Genomic DNA, 21702 nt, shown 5'->3' with positions numbered 1-21702 from the left:
CTGTCTTGGGGACCCGAGGAAGGGAACAGCCCTTGCACACACGCAGTCTTCTTTTTAAAAAGCAACGGTGGGGAGGAGTGGCGAAGCAAGAGGGACATTAACCCCTAAAATAGAATAACAAAGCCAAGAAACAAGAATAAACTTAGGGAGGGCGCTTTCACCCCTGGCTGAGAAGATGCTGCAAGGGCCGAGCAGGGTTCATTTGAAAACTGACAAGTTTTTCTGACTTCACGGGATCTCCAGTTCATAAATTCCTCCAACCACCGACTCCTTTGTATCTTTCTTTCCTTTATTTACACAGCCCGGGTGCACAGTCTGCTGCTTCAATCACCCTTTGTCCAAAATCCTCAACTCCCTAGCCCTAATGTCCTTCCACCAAACTCACCTGGCAGGATCCCACTCCAGCTGGCCGGTCCTTCTCTTACCAAATCCACCTGGACTGTGGATTCTGCTAGTGAAAAACCACCTAAACATTCAAATTGGTTTTGCTATAAATTCATGGTCTCCGTGCTCATTCCAATTAAACGTGGCAGATTAAACACATACGTTTACCACTACTCCTTCCTGAAACCCCACTAAAATTACATCAGTGGAATTTTAAATCCTGAAGAATAAAACAAATGAGAGACAGGAGATGAGAGATGTCAATAACTGTAGAGGAGAGAACGCAGATGAGAAGTGGTAACTGGTTCAGCAAATCGCAGAAAGTCAAAGTCAGTCTGTCTGTAGGGGGCTATGCCAGAGGGATATAAACTGATTATTAGGGCAAAGGCCCAGAAAGGCTCAGGAATTTACAACGCTAGGTATCCTAGAAGACAGGACGGAGAAGCACAACTGAAAATATGAAAATTAGATGAAAATTTCTAAAAGGAATATTTAGACACCCACTCTCCTCCCCTGCCCATTCAGCCAAGTGACTCCCCACTCCTCCACCTGATTCCAAAGAAGCAGGAAGTAGAGAAACTGAAAGTCTGGGACTTAAGGATGTCAAGCACAGCAGGAGGTGAGGATGAAGCTGTAATGAATACGGGGAAGATTAGGAGGAAGTAACCTATGGCGTCAACTCCTTTCTCCCAACCAATGTTCAGAGTCAGAGGCCAGAGGTAAAGCTTCCAGGAGACTACAGTGTTCCCTCTCTGGAGACACTGACCTCAGTGAGACTCTTCTTTCAGTCGACCAATCACCTAGTCAATGACGCCCACACGTCAATAAATATATCCTCTATGCACTTGGGCCTTCCAATATGCCTTAGTGCCTACTCTTAAATGAGAGCAGACACAGTCCAGGGCTACAGGACATTTGAGCAAAGCCCCTAATGTGAACCACAGAGGCAAAAACAGACAAATGGAAAAAAAAGGCGTTTGGTAGAAGAGGAGAAACCCAGGAAGCAGAAGAAAACAGAAGATATTGAATCCATTAAGAACAAACAGCTTGCTGTCATATGTACTCAGAGAAGCAGAAGCTCTAGGGTTTTAACACTATGACAACTGCTTTTCCTGTGAGGCGTGAGACGCGCGAGACAGGAACGTGGACATCGGGTCTCTCGTTTGCACCGCGAAGACACTTCTGCTGCCAAGATGGTCAATGTACCTAAAACCCGAAGGACTTTCTGTAAGAAGTGTGGAAAGCATCAGCCTCACAAAGTGACCCAGTATAAGAAGGGCAAAGATTCCCTGTATGCCCAGGGAAAGAGGCGCTATGATCGGAAGCAGAGTGGCTACGGTGGGCAAACCAAGCCGATTTTCCGGAAGAAGGCTAAAACCACAAAGAAGATCGTGCTGAGACTTGAATGCGTTGAGCCCAACTGCAGATCCAAGAGGATGCTGGCCATTAAGAGGTGCAAGCATTCTGAACTCGGAGGAGATAAGAAGAGAAAGGGCCAAGTGATCCAGTTCTAAGCTTTGGGATTCTTTTGTTCTTATGTTTTGAGAGGAAAATGTTGAAGTTACAGAAAAATTGCCTGAATGAGAATAAATAGTGATACTCCTACTAAAAAAATAAAAATAAAAATAAAATAAAACTATGACAACTGAAATGACAAAGTCAAGAAAATCACACAGAAGATAAAATATAAAGAGATGGACAGTAAAAGAGAAAAGAACTTTAGAAGATCAATCCAAAAGTCTCAAGAGTCAACTAACAGAAGTTATAGGAAGAGAAGGGGCGGGGCGGGGGAGGAGGAAAATACTAAAAATTTTTAAAAAGAAAAACTTTATAGAACCGAAGGATAGACCAAAAGGATCCACTGAATGACCAACAGAAAGACAGATTATAATACTGTTTCAGAACAATGGAGGATCCAAAGACTTCCAGAGACAAGACTAAACAAACACAGCAAAGCAGGTCGTGGGCAAAGGACAGAGAATCAGACCACAGCAACTTTGCCCAATGCAGGAGAGAGGCGAAGGGAATCCCCAGGACTATGATGAGGGCAGTAAGCATCTTCAGAGGCAAAAAGCAGCAGTGACTCTCCTTGACTGAACACACAACACTGCCTGGCAAAATCACTATTCTGCTATTGACAGCCTCTACCTCCAAGTCTCTGGAGCTATGATTTCAAAATTTTCCACACCTCTCAAACGACTGACCCATCAATCTTGTCCCTGTTTCCCTCTCACTTCAAATTTCTCATAGCAAATAAAAAGCCATCCAAACTCACTCTTTCTGTCACCTGCACTCTGGAGCCCTCCCTTATTCAGTGTCTGGTATATACATTCCAGGCTTCCCTGGTGGCTCAGCAGTAAAGAATCTCCCTGCCGATGCAGGAGCCGCAGGAGATGTGGGTTTGATCCCTGGGTCGGGAAGATCCCCTGGAGAAGGAAATGGCAACTCACTGCAGTATGCTTGCCTGGGAAAATCCCATGGACAGAGGAGCCTGGCGGGCTACAGTCCATAGAGTCACACAGAGTCAGACGTGACTGAGCGACTGAACACACACACACACACACAGTAACTTTACATTTAACTTTTTGAGGAACTGCTGAAATGTTTTCTAAAGTGGCTACACTGTTTTACATTGCCATGAGAGTTTGCATTTCTCCGCATCCTTGCCAGACTTGTTATTGTCTGTCTTTTCAATTACAGCTACCTGCATTTGTAAGCTCAGTAAGCACTGCCAACATCCATAGAAGTGATACCAAATGTATGAAAGAGCCTGTGTTCTCAGCCTCAGTAAGAGTGTGCTGTCAAACTTCTGAATTTTTTAAACTGTAGGAGTAAAAATTACCTTAATATAGTTTTAGTGGAACTCCTGTATTAGTTTTGCTGTGATAAATAATGGATTCAAAACTCCACTGCCTTGAGACTTCCTTGGCAGTCCAGGGGTTAAGACTTGGTGCTTCCACCGCAGGGGTGCCCTAGTTGGGGAACTAAAATCCCCCAGGCCTCATGGCAGAGCAAAAAGAACAAACATTGCTTTACAACAGAGATTTATTTCTTTTTCATGGCTTACACTGGATTAGCTATAGCTCTGATTCATGTACCTTTATTCCAACATCCAGGCTGAAGGAACAGCCCCTACTGGGGACACAACGTTCTCACTCCAGAGAGGAAAAAAAGCAAAAGGCAGAGAACACCATGCACCAATCCTAAAACTTCAGCTCAGACCTAGCACGTGGCACATCTGGTCAAATCCAGTTGACCAAAACAAGCCCTGGGGTGAGTGGGGTAAGGATGTATAATCCTCCTAGAAGTAGGCACTGCAAAGCGCGAGGCGATGGTTGACAACTGGATGACAATCCTCACAACTGGCCACAGGCCCTTAGGATTTTGCATTGTTTCCCCTTAGCCCACATAGCCCACCTCACTCATCTGCTTTACCAACCTGGCCCTGTAGACGGCTGAGTTGGAACCACTGATCTAAAGACTTTCTCTCCTCTTCCTTCATGGATACCCTCTTGATTACCCCTCCCATTTCTTCAACTCTCTTTCCCACTACCCCTTTATCATAGCATTTTACATTGCCTAAACCTTTCACATGTTCCCACCTCCAGCTACCTCCTCTTCTCAACCAACCTTAAAACAGTTAGCTCCACTCCATTTCTTTCCTCTCGTACTTTCCTGAGCCCACTACCACGCAGCTTCCACCTTCAAGGCCAACGAGAATGTCCCTGCATCCAAATCTAACAGATACATATCATCTTTATCCTACTTGACCCCTCTGGGGCCATTAGATACAGTTTGCATTCCATCTTGAAATATTTTCTTTCACTGGCTTCCATATGACTACCCCTGACCACTTCCTTAATTCTCTTTGCCTCTTCACCTTTCTCTGGCCCTCCCTCAAGAGCTGCTCAGGGTTCTATTCCAGGGCCTCTTTCATTTGTGTTCTGCACCTCTCCCTGGACACGCATCCGCTCCCAGGGCTAAAGGCTGGTGACTCCTCCATCCCAGAACTCTCTCACCAGCCCAGATCCATGATGCCACCTGCCTAATTTGGAAGTCTCATAGGACTTCACACTCAAATGGTCCAAAAGTGGGCTCATTATCACTTCTCAAATCTCTTGTCGAGTTCCCTGGTTACATGAATGGTACCATCTTCTGAACCCTAAACGCTAACTGAGTGCCTCCCTCCTCCTCCTTTTTTTTTTTTTTAAATTTTTACTTTTACTTTATTTTACTTTACAATACTGTATTGGTTTTGCCATACATTGACATGAATCCACCACGGGTGTACATGCGTTCCCAAACATGAACCCCCCTCCCACCTCCCTCCCCATTGCTTGACTTTTTTTTTTCCTTTTTATTTAAAAATCTTCAAAGGTTACTTTGTCTTTCTTTCTCATTCAAAACATCAACACAACACTAAAACCTGGATAAAGCTTTTTCTTCTGGGTGATGTTGTAAAATTCTTTTCCTTAAAAGCACTTTAAAAAAGCAGTGGTAACTTTACAGCAGAGAAACCTGATTGAGACCACCTTATCCAAGTAATTGAGGAATTACATCACCAATGGTGGGGCAGACAGTCATTGTGGGTCTCCTGATGCGAGGGATGGAAAAGCTCTCAGCCTCACTGCTGCCAAAAATGTACCACCTGAATTTAACTATGAGGAAACGTATCTAAATTGAGGATCATTCTACAAAACAACGTAGCCTGTAATCTTCAAAAATGTCAGTATCATGAAAATCAAAGGAAAACTAAGGAGCTGCTCCAGATTGAAGGAAACTGGAGACATAACAACCAAAAGGACCACGTGATCTTAAATGGGTTCCTGGATAAGGAAGAAAAAAAACTGCTGTAAAGAAAGTCACTGGAAGAACTGGTGGAATCTGTGAATGGCCTGATCACTGCATTGCAGTTATGGAAGAGAATGTTCTTATTCTTTGGAAACATATGCTGAAACATTTAGCAGCAAAGGAGCATAGTATATGCACTTTCTCTCAGTTTAGAAAACAATACTATGTGTACACACCTACGAGGTTTTTTTTTTTAATATAAGAGCTTTATTGAGATATGATTCACATACCACAAAGTTCACCCTTTTCAAATGTACAATTCAGTACTTGTTAGTATAGTTACAAAGTTGCACATGGATCACACTATCAAGAACACTGTCATCATCCCCAAAAGAAACCCCATATCTATTAACAGTCACTCCCCATGCATTTTTTTAAAAAACTGGAAAAGTCTTCAAAATATTAACTGTGGTTATTTCAAGGTATTGGGATTATAGACGATTTTCGTTTTCTTATTTATGTACTTCTATATTTTTATAATTTTCTGTGATAATTCCATTGACTTATGTAATTAAAATAAAGATTATTTTTAAGCAACATAAAAGGAATGAAGGGGCAACAAAAATTCCAAACGGTATACCAGGTTCAAGGAATGACCCCATTACATCGTGTGGTTTCCTAACTCCTAAAATTCACTCCCATCTAAAAGGTCTACCAGGTGACCAAGGTAGCCAATACCGCTCATTTCTACTATGCAGCCCAACTGGCTCTGAGAGAGGAACGGGTTCAGCTAGTTCAACAGTGACTGAGTATCTGTTGCCTGGCACTGCCCCAGGTGCTGTGTGTCTGCTTTACTCACTTCAGCTAACAAGTCACGAAGGAGGCCAGTGCCGAAAATTAAGGCATGCTCGCTCCCTGGAGAAAGGGAAGGCTGGTTAACTCCACTCAATTGGCCCAGGGCAGCCTTCAAAGAGAAAACACTCTGACCCTCCTTAAGGTGATAGAGAGCTGGTGGAGGAAAAGACTAATTTGAAAAGACCAATCTAATCGGTAATCATTAAAACACAACTTGAAAAAGTGATGGGGTGGGCCTGAAGGGAGGGTGTACCAAGGAAGCTGAGGAAGGCTGCCCAGGAGGAAGCCTGCATGAGGGCAAAGGGATTAGGGCACGTGCTTCTTAAAGCACTTTCAGTCAGGTTTATTTACTGTTAGAAAGTGAAAACACTGACCTCTGCGCTGTCTACCTATTACTCCAGACTCAACCCCCACGTTAATAGTGGTTCCAGTTCCTGTGTGTAGTGTCTTCTGCCCTTCTGAAAGACTGTAAATTCCTGGACAGGGAGAGGTCTATGTCTTATGCTTCTTTAAGTAAACCATGCGTGCATGCAAGTTTAGTCGTGTCCAACTCTTTGCAACCCCAAGGACTGTAGCCCACCAGGCTCCTCTGTCCACAGAGTTCTCCAGGCAAGGCTATTGGAGGGGGTTGCCATTTCCTTCTCCAGGGGCTCTTCCCAACCCAGGCAAATTCTTTACCACTGTGCCACCTGGGATGCCCTTTAAATAAAGCACCAAATACAACATAAGCATTCAGGAAAATATTCGTCTTCATCTTTCCCACTCTTCTCTTCCTTCCACCAAGTAGTAGTAGTAGTGGAAAAGATGAAAATTAATACTTTTTCTGAATGCCTATTTTCTATTTGGTGCTTTACTTAAGGATAAGACTTAGACCGCTCTCCCTCACCCAGGAATTTACAATCTAGAAGGGGAGAAAACACTACACATAAGAACTGGAGCCATTACTAATGTGGGTGTTGAGCCGGTGAGGGAATAGGTAGACAGCAGCACAGATGTCTTTTGCACAAACTTGAATGAACTGTTTCCAGGTTCTGAAAAATGATGTTTCACTTCACTTACATATGATGTGTATAAACCAAAAATCAGTGTTAATGATACTTTAGAAGATATGCAAAGGGTTTTTTCTTCCTTCTTAAAAACTTTTCACCTATGATCTCACTTGGGCTTCACAGTAGTGCTAGAAATTAGCCTGACTCTCATCTTCAAGTCAAGGACTCTTGTACCAGACAGATCGAAATTAATTCGTCCAAGATTACAAAGGTGACATCTAGGCTAAGACTACATCTCTGGTCCCTTTTAAGTCTGGCATTTCTCACTACTTCTCACCACACAAAAATCAACTGCAGCTGAGGTAAAGGCATAAAACTGAAAATATACAACTCTAAGAACACCAGAAGGAAATACAGGGAAATATTTTTATAACACTGAGGCAGCATTTCACAAAAACCCAAAACCACAGGCAGATTTGACTACATAAAACTTGAAAAATTCTGTTTAAAGAAAGATGCATTAAAGTGGTTAAAGATGATTCATGGCTTTACTTCCCCTGCCCCTACTCACTGTTTTCCAAAATGGTCTTTGCTCTCTTGCAATTATTCCTTTCCTTGCAAATGTAAAAGTCACTTTAAATTCCATGCAAAGTCCTGTTTTAATAAGAATTTAACTTAATCTAAAGCAAAAACTTTGTCTCTACAATATTAAGTCTTCCTATTCACAGACATGATAAAACTCCACCTAATCAAGCATTTGGGGAAGTTCCTGGTAGACCAGTGAGTGCTTAGGACATGGTGCTTTCACTGCCCTGGTCCAGGTTCAATCCCTGGTCCGGTAACTAAGATCTCACAAGCCATGCAGCACAGTCAAAAATCATAATAATCAAGCCCTTTTTGTCTTCCACTAAAATAACCTGATTTTAATACATAACTTGCAATTTCCTTAAATTTACGTCTATAAATGTAAACTTTTTTATTGTGAATGATATCTTTCTACGATACTTTTATGGTTGATTATTGTTCTCATTTTATTTATATAAGTTGTTTGTGAATTATACATCTGGCAATGCAGCTGAACTCACTGGCTTTAGTATTTTGTCAATTTGATTTTCTTTGTGAATGGATATATCATGTGAAAATACTGAATATAAAAATATGAAAATTGGCATTTCCTGGTGGTCCAGTGGTTAAGAATCACCTGCCAATGCAGGGGGCAGGAGTCCTATCCCTGGTCCAGGAAGATTCCACACACTGTGGAGCAATTAAGCCTGTACACTGCAACTACTGAAGCCCACACGCCCTAGAGTCCACACCCTGAAATAAGAAGCCATCGCAATGAGAAACCCATGCACTGCAACTAAAGAAAGCCCACCTGCAGAAACGAAGACCCAGCATAGCCAAAAATAAATAAATAATAATAATGACTCTGGGTGGCCAGCAGCTCTAATAGAATATTAGTTTTGATTGTAAACATTCTTTTCTTATAACTATTGTCATAGAAATGTTTCAAATATTTTCCCACAAAACACAACTTCCACTCTTAAAAAAAGTTCAAAGATAAATGAAAAATAAGAGAAAAAATGTTAAAAGCATATGACAAATGAAAAGTTAGTGTAACATGGAGAAGATTTCTACCAATCAATACAAAATAGACAAACGATCTACTTTTTCCTTAACAGGCAAGAGATGTGAACAGGGAGTTTACAAAAACAATTAAAATGGTCAAAAAGCAACAAGAGATGCTCAACTTCACTATTAATGATATGCAAATTAAAATAATGAAATTACTATTTTTTACCTATCAAGTTGGCAACTGTATAAAAAATTCATAGCATCCAGTTTGCAGGAACTGGGGACTTATACACATGGCTCTGAATGTGTAAACTGTTACAAACCCCTGAAATTCAATTTCACAGGACCTATTAAATTTTAAATGCCCATTTCCTACCTATAAATCTATCTATAAAAACAAAAGGATCACTATAAGGATGTTCATACAGCATGGTTTATAAAAAACAAAAAAACTGGAACTAACCTGAATGTTCATTGAGGATGGGCCTAGACAAACTAAAATACAAATTGCTGGAATACTGAAACAATTTTTAAAATGTGAAACTACTTAGAAGATGTGTAAAACACTTTTGTCTGGTCCACTGTGGTGCTCAAAAACAAATTCTGGATGAAATAAAAAAGTTTTTATGAACACAGAAAAAAGCCTGGTGGTATATACAACAAACTGATAAAAGTCACTACCTTCAGGAGCATGGAGTAGCATACAGATTGCAATATGTTTTTTTGCCTTTTAACTTTTTGTGCTGTGTGGATTTATTAAAATAAGCATGAGCTATTTTTTAAAGTGTTTATTGGCTGAATCAGGTGTTAGCTCAGCAGCCCGCTAAGGAAGTGCAGCACACGGCTTAACTGCCCAATGGCATGCGGGATCTTAGTTCCTCCACCAGGTATGGAACTCACATCCTACTCCTTCCCATTACAGGCCATTCTTAATCACCAGACCACCAGGGAAGTCCCTGAGCTATTTTTTTTTTCTTAATTAAAGATTTACTTCTGATAATCTCACTCAATTTTATCTGTTCTATGATGATCTTAAGACCACAAAGATTTGCTGTCAATTGGTAAAAAAAAAAAATGGAGTGCTCACAGAAATGAAATCTATGTACATAAAGTGGCTGGAAATTGTCTTCATTCATAAACAAAGTTTTTTTTTATTTAGGCATCTCCATTAATTCCCCTACACTCACAACCTGACAGCACCTAAATAAAATGAACATTTCCTTCCATCAAGTGCATTAATGCATAGTCCATCTCTAGCAGAAACTGAAAGTGTTAGTCCCTCAGTCGCACCCAACTCTCTGCAACCCCATGGACTGTGGCCCGCCAGGCTCCTCCATCCATGGAATTATCCAGGTAAGAATACTGGAGTGGGTTGCCATTTCCTTCTTCAGTCGATCTTCCCAAGCCAGGGATGGAACCCAGGTCTTCTGCGTTGCAGGCGGAACTTTTTTTACCCTTTGAGTCTCTGGGGAAGCCCATCTTTAGCAGGAAAGTTGGGAACAGAATTTAAAGAAAGGCTCAGGAGTTTTCCTAATGTAGCCGGGCCAACGGGCCACCCTGCATTGCCAAATCTCCAATGAGACCACAGTTTCCTACTGAGGAGAGCTTATGCCTTTTCAGGGAGGAAGCCAAAGTTAGATGCTGGATGGTCTAGAAATAAAGGCGGAAGCGCTATGAGGAAATCAAAAACTTAACATTCAAAAAACTAAGATCATGGCATCGGTCCGATTACTTCATGGCCAACAGATGGGGAAACAATGGAAATAGTGACAGACTTTATTTTCTTGGGCTCCAAAATCACTGCAGATGGTGACTGCAGCCATGAAATAAAAGATGTTGGCTCCCTGGAAGAAAAGTTATGACCAATCTGGTATTAAAAAGCAGAGACATTACTTTGCCAACATAGATCCGTCTAGTCAAAGCTATGGTTTTTCCAGTAGTCATGTACGGATGTAAGAGTTGAACCATAAAGAAGGCTGAGCGCTGAAGAATTGATGCTTTTGAACTGTAGTGTTGGAGAAGACTCTTGAGAGTCCCTTGGACTGCAAGGGGATCCAACCAGTCAACTCTAAAGGATATCAATCCTGAATATTCATTGCAGGGACTGAATGCTGAAGCTGAAGCTCCAGTACTTTGGCCACCTGAGGTGAAGAGCCGACTCTAGAAAAGACCCTGATGCTGGGAAAGACTGAAGGCAGAAAGGGACGACAGATGAGATGGTTGGACGGTATCACGGACTCAACAGACATGAGTCTGAGCAAGCTCTGCGAGATGGTGAAGGACAGGAAGCCTGGCGTGCTTAAGTCCAGGGGGTCCCAAAGACGGAGCGACCGAACAACAACAGGAGAGTCCTATGCATTTTCGGAGGTGAGGAAGCCATTATGACATACTGGACCGTCTAGAAATAAAGGCGGAAGTGGTATGAGGAAATCAAAGGCTTCGGAGTGCGCTGAACATGCCAGGGAATCCTTTCTCAGACTAGAGCCGAGTGTACTCAGCAAGAGTGTGCAAAAAACTTCCCTCCCAGCTGACGGGCGGCCCTCGGAATCTGCAGATCTGCTCCTGATGGAAAGCTCGGGTAAAGATAATCTCGACAGAGCTACGTGAAAGGCCTGGTACGAACTATTCTGGCAATATTTGGGGCTCCAGACTCATAAGCGAAGGGAGAACATCTGCGAGGAAGGGAGAGTGATGACGCTTCTTCAAGGAGTCCTAAGCAACTCACCTAGCAAAACCCTCAACAAACACTCGGCACCCCAACATTTCGGGGCCCTCTTTCCTGCCCTGAATCAAGATGGCCGCGAGGGCGCGCCCGCAACACGGCGCACGCGCCGTACCGCCGGTCCGCCCTCTTCCCGTCCATCTGCGCGCCGTCGGCACTGCCCACTCACCAGCTGCACTCCCTCGGTGCGCCCTCAGCCTCACCCCCTTTCTGTCTGCCCCGCCCGGAAGTGGATAGTGCTGTAGAGAGGAGAGGACGGAGGGGGAGGGGAAGTGCTTCCGGGGAAACGGGCCCCGGGTTGGTGTTTGTAAACTTGCCTCGGTCCCGGCGGGGGCAGCGGCGGCCACGGGGTTGGCACGGAGTGCTGCGGCCTGGAGGAGGCGCCGCGCAGCGGGGGAGACAGCGGGAGGCCGCGCCTGGCAGGTAAGAGCACGCCCCAGGGAGCGCAGCGTTGTGGAGGCAGGCGGCAGCGATCCAGCAGCTCGCAGGCCGTGGGGCACCGCGCGGGAAGGGGGAGGGGAGGGAAGGAGGGGCCCGGGGCGAAGGGAGGGCGCTCCCGAGGAGAGGTAGGGGCTGCGCGCACACCGCCGTGCGGTCGCGTCACCGGCCGGACTGAGGGGGCTTGCTCGGAAGGGACGCGGGCGCGAGCACGCACCTTGCGCGCTCCTGGGCTCTCCGGGTTCGTGCGGCGGGCGCAGCGGCTGGATGGCTGGCTGGCTGGCTGGCGGGAGGGAGGGAGGGAGGGAGGAAAGATGGGAGGGAACGCGCAGCGTTGGGCTTCGCCTCCTTGTCTTCCACCTCCGCAGCGAGTTTACGTACCTTGGGGCGGTCTCGGAGAATGCACACGTGTGGGCCGGCCTGGGCTTGTACTGCTGGTCCAGTTTCTGCCTGCTGCTCAAGCGCCCAGCGTTAACCCCTGAGCTTTTCTCCACTCCACTTCGGGTCGCCTTGATAGAGTGCGAGCTTCGCGGGCCGGCCCACTGGACACAAAAGCCCTAGAGGGCCTCCGCCCCCTTCTTCCAGTCCTAAGTTGGCAAATCCTAGCAGTTGGCCTGCTGCAGTGCTTCCACTAGAGGCCGAAGTTACTTTTGCTCCTGTCGATGGCCTGGAGACCAGTTTCTTCTCATGACCTAGAAAGAGAACTCTGATGTCTTCGTTGAGAGTCGCACAGAGAGCGCCTGGCAGAATAGTTCAGCCCACTGAAGGTTGTATGGCCTGAGAATGCTGCACCTAACAGCTCCATTTCCCTTTCTGGTTTCAGGTTTCTGAAACAAATCGTGAATTTCATTCAGAGAATTCAGCCGGAAAACCAAGACTGGCAGACTTTTTCTTCAGACAATAGGCAGGAGCCAAGCAGAGACCAGGGATTCTTGGAACATCTATCTTTACTTTGGAGGACACTAAATTCTGTTTGAAGACAAAGGCATTTCAGTATGGCAGCAGGACTGAAGGGACACGAAAGAGTTGTTACAGTGATTTGGTGACAGTTCTTCAAACAACAGTGTCTTAAGGAAAGGTGGAGCAAGAAACTCGAACTTTTGAGTTGCATTAAGTGAGAAATCAGCATGGCTCAGGTAAAAAGCTCTAGAGTCCTCCTCCTTCAAGATCACTGGGAAGCATGTTTGCAGTTTCACTCTTGAATGCTGCCTTAGTCAACATACTGACCAACCCAGTGAGCCAAGCTCTGTATTAAACACCAGGGGGAGATCTAGAGGAAGGAAAGGAGACAGGCCACAGCCCCTGCCTTCAGGGAGCTTCCAGTCAAATGAAGGAGGTAGGCTATACTGCATCACAGGCCTTGATGGGACATTTACAAAGCAACATGTACTCAGTTTACACTTGGTACAGCAACTTTTGAGGGGCATGAGGGAGTAAACAGTCTGGTGAATGGTTCATTTGGTTTTTTTCAACAGGAATTTATTGAGCTCCTGTTACATGCAAGGCATTGTGCTGGGGATACAAAGATGAATAAAATTGACCCTGACCCCAGCAGGCTTCCAGGCTAGTTGGGTTGGGGTTGGGGGAGATGAAGAGACAATCTGTTATTTATCTTTATATACACAACACTGCCTGGTGGCTGGCTAGTAGTACAGACTCAATGAGTGTTGATTGAAGAAATATGCAATAATAGAGGTATGTACACCATAGAGGAGGGAATGAGCCTTCTGCCTGGTTGAAAAAAGAAGTTGAAGCTGGAAGGATGGATAGGATTTTGCTAGATAAACAAGTAGAACAGGGCATTCAGACAAGGACAATTGCCTGGGCAGAGACTTATAGTCCTGGGAGGATGTGGTGAGGTGGGGAGTACCGTGGGTAGTTTGCTAGTTACGAAGGAAAGGATTGGGGTCGGGGGGTGGATGGTTAAAGACAGGAGATAGTGATAGACAGCCACGTTAGGGTGAGGGAGTTGTTTCCTGGAGAAGTAAGCTGAGTGTGACTGAAGGGCTTTTTATCCCTTGCTGAGGAATTAAACTTTATTCCATAAGGAATGGGGACTCTGAAGAGTGGTAAGCAGGAGAGTGATGTCAGATCAGTGTATTTGGAAGGTACTTGTCCTTCCAAATCCCCTTTGTGGGGACACAAGATGGATTGGAGAGACAGGATGGCTCAACAGGTTATTGTAGTTATCTGGGGAGAAAAGCTGTCTGTAGCATCCCTGCAGCTTTTGCCAGCTTCCTTCCAGGGACCCTCTCCTACCAGCCTCACCAGGAAGAAATCACTGGCTTTCTTCCAGCTGCATGCATAGCTTCCTTCTTTTCCATGCAGAGGAGGAGCCGTGCAGTTTTTTCGTCCTTTGTTTGCAACCCACTTCACAGCATCCTGTTCACTAGCTCTGAGAAGACTGCTTTTCCCTAACTGCTGACTTTGTACTGGGGTGCTGCTTTTGTATGTTAACTCATCAACCCTGTGAGGGTAGATACCATGGTAAACATTTTGCATTTAAGGAAACTGAGGCTTAAAGAGGTGGAGTAATCTGCCTGAGATTGTACGGTGCAAACAGCAGAGTTAAGTCTTGCCTCCAAACCTTTCCCTCCGAAGTCCTTGAAGATGAGAGAGGGGGTTCCTGGGATGTGCTGATCACCTGAAAGGAATTTCTTTTTCAATTTCTTGCGGAAGTTTGCTGACCAGCTGTTTCTTAAAAGTGTTTCTTCAGTAAGAAAAGGATATTGTCTAGTGCTGGCTAAATAAAGTCAGTTTGAAGAATGTAGCAATTTTCCTAACTATCCCTTACTTAAGTAGTTTTTAAACTATGTATAGCAAGGACTGTGAGAAATATGAATATGCATACGTGAATGGTGAGGACATGGAGGAGGAGGAGAAATTGTATATGCAATTCCAAAGTCTTCCCAAGTGGTTTAATTTTTATCTTTGTTATAAAATATAAAATTTTTATATTTGACAACACTTAGAGAATTTTAAATCTAAGGGGAGAAATGACCTGATTTTACTGATATGCGTTTGTAGAGCTTGAGACTGTACATTTGGCACCAGTGAGATCTGCCAGTCAGAAGCGGGTTCTGTGTAGCTAAGTGTCGTCAAGAAAGAAAGAAGGAAGTTCCCCTAGAAATCTCCCCTGTCAGTGGGTCAGCAGGACAGACTCTTGGTATTTCTAAGCCTCGTGTAGCTTCAAAGTAGTATATAGATACACACTTTACCCAGCACAGTGCTAATGATAAAAGTGTCAGTAGCATCTGATTGTTCTCTTGGTCCGTGTCTGAATGCTGACAGCTGACAAAATGAATAACTAGTCCTGGTGAGATGAGTTAGGGAGGACTCTCGAAGGAAGCAGGGTTTTGTGGTGAGGAGGGACGCTCCTTGGAGAGAAGCCGCACATTAGTAGCTGGGTGTTTAAGGTAGTTCTTTGGAAATTGGCAGTCTGTTTTTGCCCTGCCCTGCCAGGTGACCTGACACCTCATCTCCTTTCAACTTAGGCAAGTCTCCTGGCTTGTGAAGGCCTAGCAGGTGTGAGTTTGGTTCCCACTGCAGCCAGCAAGAAGATGATGCTGAGCCAGATTGCCAGCAAGCAGGCCGAGAATGGAGAGCGGGCAGGTAGCCCTGATGTGCTGAGGTGCTCGAGTCAGGTACAGCACTTGAGTCCATTGCGGCACCTGGGGGTCGGGTGGCCCAAGCTCTCTGCCAGGAGATGCCCAGCTTTGAGTTCTCAGTGCTTCTGTTTAGGGAAGTGGGAAACGGGATACAGCTGGGCCATGAGTATGGGTATTTTAGAGGGTACAGGAAAGGAAGGTCTTTCCTGTACAACAGCTCGTTAAAACCAAGGTACTTGGAGAGGAGATGGATGTGTACTTTCTCTAAACCTCTGGGGCAGGTGATTCACAAGTTGTCTCAAAGCACCTTTTTTGCCTCCTGTCTTGTGTTCTGAGATTGACTGTGCATTTAGATTTGATTTGTATTTAAAGGGCCACCGAAAAGACAGTGATAAATCCCGGAGCCGCAAAGACGATGACAGCTTGGCTGAGGCCTCTCATTCAAAAAAGACTGTTAAAAAGGCAGGTAATGGGGAATTCCTTGGCAGTCCAATGATTAGGACTCCACGCTCTCATTGTCGAATGCTCGGGTTCATTCCCTGGCCAGGGAACTGAGATCCCACAAGTCACGCAGAGTGGCCAAAAAAAGAAGAAGAAGGCAGGTAATGGGGAAACCCCCAAACTGATTCAGTTTGGGAATAAGGCAGCCCTCTTCTTTCTTACACACTCCCCTGGTGGCTCAGAGGTTAAAGCGTCTGCCTCCAATGCGGGAGACCCGGGTTCGGTCCTTGGGTCAGGAAGATCCCCTGGAGAAGGAAATGGCAATCCACTCCAGTATTCTTGCCTGGAGAATCCCATGGACGGAGAAGCCTAGTAGGTTATAGTCCACGGGGTCGCAAAGAGTCGGACACGACTGAGCGTGTCTCTGGCTCAGCCCTGAGGGCTGGTGAGTGAGCCACCCTGACCCCATCCAGAGACCACTTTGGCAATTGATCTCTGCCCTCTGTGAAACATCCTTGGTAAGGGGAGGGTCGGGGGAGCATGAGGTCCTGTGGCAGAGGGCCAGGCAGTCTCCCTCTAAGGTCAGTTTAGAGTGCGAGGTTTGACCAGGCAGACAGCTTGCTCACCCTACCTTCTTCCTCCAAGGGTCTCTTAACTCTTAGGGATATGGGAGATGACAGCATCAGAAGTTACTTTGTCCAGCAGTTGAAAATAGGGCCAGGGCAGAATGGAGGCAAGAAGGGGGCAGAGGGATAGGATAGCCTCATGATGTGCCTGACTCTTGCCCCCAGGTGGTGGTAGTGGAACAAAATGGTTCTTTTCAAGTAAAGATTCCCAAAAATTTTGTTTGTGAACACTGCTTTGGAGCCTTTAGGAGCAGTTATCACCTCAAGAGGCACATCCTTATTCATACTGGTAAGTGTCTTGCGCACGTTCAGGGGGGGAGCATAGTCTGTAGTTTCTATTATGTTTGTGTGTAGCTTCTGTTGGGTTTATTTTAAGGCGTAAGTATTAGAAATAGGGGAGGAAGATAAGTGAATGAAGCGGAAGAGATTGTATGTATCTGGTGTTGCTGAGACCAGCAGTTTTGGGGACCTTTCCCCATTAGCTGTTTACACATTACTAAAAGGTAAAGATTTCTGGGAAAATAACTGGAGTGAGGTCCCTGCCATGTATACCTCCTGATGCTCCCTTCTCTCTGATTGGGCCAGGTGAGAAGCCATTTGAGTGTGACATATGTGATATGCGTTTCATCCAGAAGTACCACCTGGAGCGTCACAAGCGTGTACACAGTGGGGAAAAGCCCTACCAGTGTGAACGGTGTCACCAGGTAAGCTCACGTGTCATGCATTCACACCCACACACAAACTTTCTTCCCCAATAGCCAGGGCTCACCCCCACTCCCTGCTTGACAAGGGGCCATCTCGCATTCCTGGCCATGATGGTGTTAGTACGTCGGGGTGAGGTATATCTTTCTGGCCTTATATAGATATACCTTTCTGGTCCCTTGGGGAGGAACCATTAGAATAATTGTTAATAATAGCGTTTCTTGAGTGCTTACTGTGCACCAGGCACAGTGAGACCATGTATGACGTTAACTTCACATTAACTCTGTGAGGTAGCTTTGTTGCCTTCATTTTGCCCATGGGAAAATTGAGGTTTAGAGAGGTTGGGTTTCCCAAGGACACAGCAGATCAGGGATAGAGACGCATTGAATGGAACTTCAGGACAGGTGCACTTAGGAGGAAGAGAGAAAAATTCCTGCCCTGGGGGAGCGGTCAATATCTGATGTATTGTGACTGTAAAATCCAGGACCAAAACGAGACAAGAACAAGAGAGGAGAAGTGATAACAGTGAACACTGGATGCTTTGCTGGGTCTCAAGCTTTGCTCCACACTCTCAGGTTGTATCTGCAGAACACTAGAATGAAAGCTCTGTGGGGCAGAGACTTTGTCCCTCTGGTTCTCCCCTCTGTCCTCAGCCCCAGGAACTGTACCTGCCTTGAGATACTGAATAAATACATGATAAATGAAGCAGCCGCTCTGTGAGTAGGTACCTTTAGTCCCATTTTACAGATGCGTGGACACATTCAGAGCTGAGATAGATTGCCCAAGGTTGCATGGCTCCTGCGCGCTAGGCCAGGATTGAGACTTCAGCGTTGTGTTCCTAACCACTGTGCACTCATGCTGTCTGTACATGCCAAGGGAACGTAGAATGGGACCTGCGCCTCTCTCATTGGGGAAGGACAGCTCTAGCCAATAGGTAACCACGTTTCTTCTCTCAGGCGCTTAACCCTCCGTTTCTTCTCAGTGTTTTTCTCGGACAGATCGATTACTCAGACACAAACGGATGTGCCAAGGGTGCCAGTCCAAGACTTCCGACGGGCAGTTTTCTCTCTAGGCGCAGGGGCCCCGGGTGGTGGGAGTGATCAGAAGAATCCACCGAAGAGTGCACCCCCTCTGGTCGGATGGTCCCACCGCCGCCCCGTCTGTATCTGTCTCCCTCCTGGAGGAGTGGACCCAGGAGACCGGAAGAGTGCATCAGGGGACGGCAGGCCCCAGAGCTTCAGCTCTGTAAATAATCTGAGACTCTGAGTATCTTGGGAAAGTTCCTTCAGCATTCCTGGGTAGGGAAGCTAGTCCCCAGACCCTCGGCTGAGGTCACAGGTGGGGACTCAAGGTGCAGGACCAAGACTGAAGTGTGGCTCCCACAGCCCTGGACTCCTGCTGGCAGCTGAAACGGAGGAGACTGGGGAGAGGGGTTGGTTGGTTCTGTTCTTATTCTTGTTTATCCAAAAGCAGTTTCAACAGGCACACTGTGGAAATAGGTAATATGGAGGTATAGAGTCCTGGTCAAAGCAGGGACTATGGCTGGTCCAGCCCTCCCCCAAATTTGAGTTTTTAGTTGCAGTTGATCCTTGATGTTCCACAGCCCTGTACCTCACCTCCTTTTTGAAGGAGAATAGGATCAGGGATGGCAGCTGTGCTTACTTTGGCCTCCTTATCCACTGTAGGGACAAAAGGAAGAGCAGTGAGGGGACCAGACAAGGGCTGGATCCAGGAAGACTGGGCAGGTACCTCTCATTTCCTTCAGGGAAGAGCAGGAGTTGTGACCCGGGCTATCGCAGTGGCCGGTGCCACACTGGTACCTAATGGGGTCAGCTCAAGTGCCTTTTGGAGGAAACTTGGGTGAGCGTGGCCCTTGAAGCCCCTTCCCTTTCTCTCTCTGGGTAGTTGATTTTGGAGATAGATTTTGGCTACCTCGCTGATACTGACTGACTCCTAAGCCAGACAGAGGTGTTGAGCAAGGAGTCGTGGATGTCACAGTGGGTTCTTTCTCCTTGTGCCCTCTTAGGAACCACCCAAGACTAACCCCAAGTTCGGTGACAGCTGTTCAAGAAACAGAGAAATTTGGTGTCCCCTGACGTGACTGTTGAGCAGCATTGAGCTGATCTTCTCGCTCACGTCCTATCACTGTATTCAGGTAGAGGAGATAGGGGTCTAGCTTTTGGTCCCAAAGGAAAAGATCTTGGCTTCCTTCTTGATGGCCGTCCCTACACAACAAAGAACTGTGGGGGGGTGGGGGGGTCTGCAGAGAAAACCCGAAGGAGGAACCTCATGTAGGTTTTACTGTTAACTATATTCTTTGCTCTTCTCTGCTCCAACACCACCACCTTATCTACACCCTCCCCAGAAGTGATCAGGGGTGTATGAGTGAGTGTGTGTGTGATATGTGAGTGTTCGTGTTTGTATGCTTGGAGATGGCATATTGAGCCAAACCCTTCTCTAGCCCCAGCTCGGGAGGATGAGCATGAAACAGCTTCTCCTGACTGCCCCTCCCCTGAAACCTGAAGGCCTGAACCTTGAGGTTCAAGAGGAGCTGAAGAACTCAGCTTGAGGGGACTGGAGGGCTTCGTTTTGGAGGTTTTTTTTTTTTTAAGATTGATTCAACAGACTGCTGGTTAGGATGTTGCTAACCCAAGCCAGGGCTTGTGAATATGAATTTTCTAAAGTGAAATAAAAACCCTCTTTCTTCCTGCTAAGGAAAGGATCCTTATGGGAGGTTCTGGGGGTTTGGTTGACTCCCAGGTTGTGGGTTGTCCTGATGTATGAGGGTGTGGTGAGTAATTACAGAAGAATCATGGAAATTTGGTGAACCTGACTGGGCTGTCGGGGGGGTCTGAGATGGCAGTCTGCAGGAAGTGATTTCCTTTCGCAGAAAAGGTAGGCAGCAGCACACTCCTGTTGCCTGTTCTGAAGGAGATGGGGGGCTCTCCATTCCTCTGAGGTGTGAGGATTTGGGCAAAAGAAGCGTGGCACCCTTTAGCTCTTCCCTGACAGTATCTGAGATCCTATGGGGAAACGCTGGGGAACATGCCTGCAGCCTGCTCTTGCCTGGTTTTGTGTTGGCATGTTTGACATGGTCCAGAAACTAGACGGTGAGTCCTGAAACCAGCCCTTCTTGGTCCCTGCAAGTAGGGCCTCTTTCTGCATGTGAGCCAGGCCCTCTCTGTTAGAGAGCTCTGCTGGGGGCTAGTGTTTGTCTCGGACACACTTAGAAAACTCCTTCCAGACGATGCTTTTAAAAAGTGGAAGACTTTGCTCCCTGCCGCCTGTAGCTAGTCAGCTTAGGATTGGGGGTGTGTGTGGAGAGAATCACATTAGTGAGGTGTGCCCCTGCATGTGCGAATGTGTGTTTAGGTCCGAATGTGCCCTAGCCCCCTACAGGCATCGGCTTCCTGCTTGGATGTGTGGGGGAGAGGGAACTTCTAAGCATATGTGCAGAGAGCCATACCAGAACCACCCCTGCCGAGGACTGGGTGAGTGGAAACTCAGGAGCAGGTGGTTAGCTCAGTTGTCCAGGTGCTGATGTTCATGAGGCCATGGATTTGTGAGGAGAGGGGAACGGAGAGGCAGAAGGAGTGACTTGGCGCCCAAGAGTCCCACTTACACCCCAGGGAGATCACAGACCGCTGCAAAGGCTCCTGGGCCCAACATTCCACCCCTCTGCTGGGTGGGGTCTAGCACTGGAAAGATGCCTCAGGTGTGTCTAGAGTGAAGGGAACGGCGGTGGGGCCAGCTCTTAAGAGACCAGGACATGGGATTCGGGGACCTGGGAAAGAGTAGCGCCAGTTCCTGGGTGGGCTGCTGGACCGGACCCCACCAGCCCTGCCCTTCCCAGCACCTCAAGTCTTTTCCGTCCACCCTGCCTCCAACAACCTCTTGTCATCACTTAGCTACTGATTGTGCCCCATGGCTTGACGTTGGAGGGTTAAATGAGGTGTGGGGTCCCACCACAACTTTTAACCCTCTCCCCAGATGTTCTCTGCCTCTATGTGGCCCTGGGGCTTTTATCTTAATCCCTCCCACCCGACCCTTCCTCTCCACCTTTTTTTTTTTTTTTTTAATATACTTATTTTGCTATTAGGGGAGGGGAATATCAAATGAACAAGATCACTTTTAAATGGTAGTTTTTATAAGATGTTATAAACTTGTATCTTTTTACCATTAAAGTGCAGTGTATGTTCCTTCGTGATATATTTAGGATATTTAAATAAAAAAAAACGGGGCTTTTGTACATACTATCTCCTCTTTGGGAGGAACATCCTTGGGAGAAGTTTTTTCACTGGGGCCAAAATAGTTTTATTTTTTCCCACCAAATGTAACCAACCACCCCACAACTCACAGCACCCTACGAGCTCCCCTTTGCAGAGGCACAACAAGCAGCAGTAAAAACAGGCTATCAGTTCTGAATAAGGAAAGAAATGTAGCCGGACAGAATGAGGATAGACACCAGCCGAGGCAGCGTTTCTCCAAGTGTGGTCTGTTGCGCTCCTTGGTCAGCTTAGCTGAGGGTTCACTCGCCCACCCAGCCCGGTGCTGCTGCTCCCCATGCAGCC

General features: G+C 46.2%; 2 protein-coding genes across 8 annotated transcripts; both read left to right on the top strand.

Annotated features, from left to right (window-relative positions):
* The first annotated feature begins 1528 nt into the window (after nucleotides 1-1528).
* On the top strand, nucleotides 1529-1995 carry LOC128048370 (60S ribosomal protein L36a-like). The gene has a single exon (XM_052640748.1). The coding sequence runs from the start codon at nucleotides 1578-1580 to the stop codon at nucleotides 1896-1898; it is 321 nt and encodes a 106-aa protein (XP_052496708.1). The 5' UTR covers nucleotides 1529-1577; the 3' UTR covers nucleotides 1899-1995.
* Nucleotides 1996-11611: 9616 nt separating this feature from the next.
* ZNF740 (zinc finger protein 740) lies at nucleotides 11612-21171 on the top strand. Of its 7 annotated transcripts, none has more exons than XM_052639957.1 (7): nucleotides 11612-11739; nucleotides 12578-12890; nucleotides 15249-15398; nucleotides 15735-15824; nucleotides 16595-16718; nucleotides 17015-17133; nucleotides 18204-21171. In XM_052639957.1, exons 2-7 carry the CDS (start codon nucleotides 12882-12884, stop codon nucleotides 18378-18380), a joined length of 669 nt encoding a protein of 222 aa, XP_052495917.1. In that variant the 5' UTR covers nucleotides 11612-11739; nucleotides 12578-12881; the 3' UTR covers nucleotides 18381-21171. The 7 variants fall into 7 exon arrangements, with proteins under 7 accessions (XP_052495917.1, XP_052495919.1, XP_052495921.1 ...); XM_052639959.1 differs by having other exon boundaries at nucleotides 18114-21171; XM_052639961.1 differs by lacking the exon at nucleotides 18204-21171 and adding an exon at nucleotides 17616-17993.
* Nucleotides 21172-21702: the final 531 nt, after the last annotated feature.

Source organism: Budorcas taxicolor, chromosome 5, assembly GCF_023091745.1.
Source record: "Budorcas taxicolor isolate Tak-1 chromosome 5, Takin1.1, whole genome shotgun sequence".
Lineage (NCBI taxonomy): Eukaryota > Metazoa > Chordata > Mammalia > Artiodactyla > Bovidae > Budorcas > Budorcas taxicolor.
This window is presented reverse-complemented; position numbering and strand designations above follow the sequence as displayed.

Excerpts from the sequence above, each read along its gene's own strand:
- LOC128048370 (XM_052640748.1), top strand. The coding sequence starts at position 1,578 with ATGGTCAATGTACCTAAAACCCGAAGGACTTTCTGTAAGAAGTGTGGA.
- ZNF740 (XM_052639957.1), top strand. Across the intron at positions 15,399-15,734 it reads TGCTGAGGTGCTCGAGTCAG|GGCCACCGAAAAGACAGTGA; the intron begins GTACAGCACTTG and ends TTGTATTTAAAG. Across the intron at positions 17,134-18,203 it reads AGTGTGAACGGTGTCACCAG|GCGCAGGGGCCCCGGGTGGT; the intron begins GTAAGCTCACGT and ends TTTTCTCTCTAG.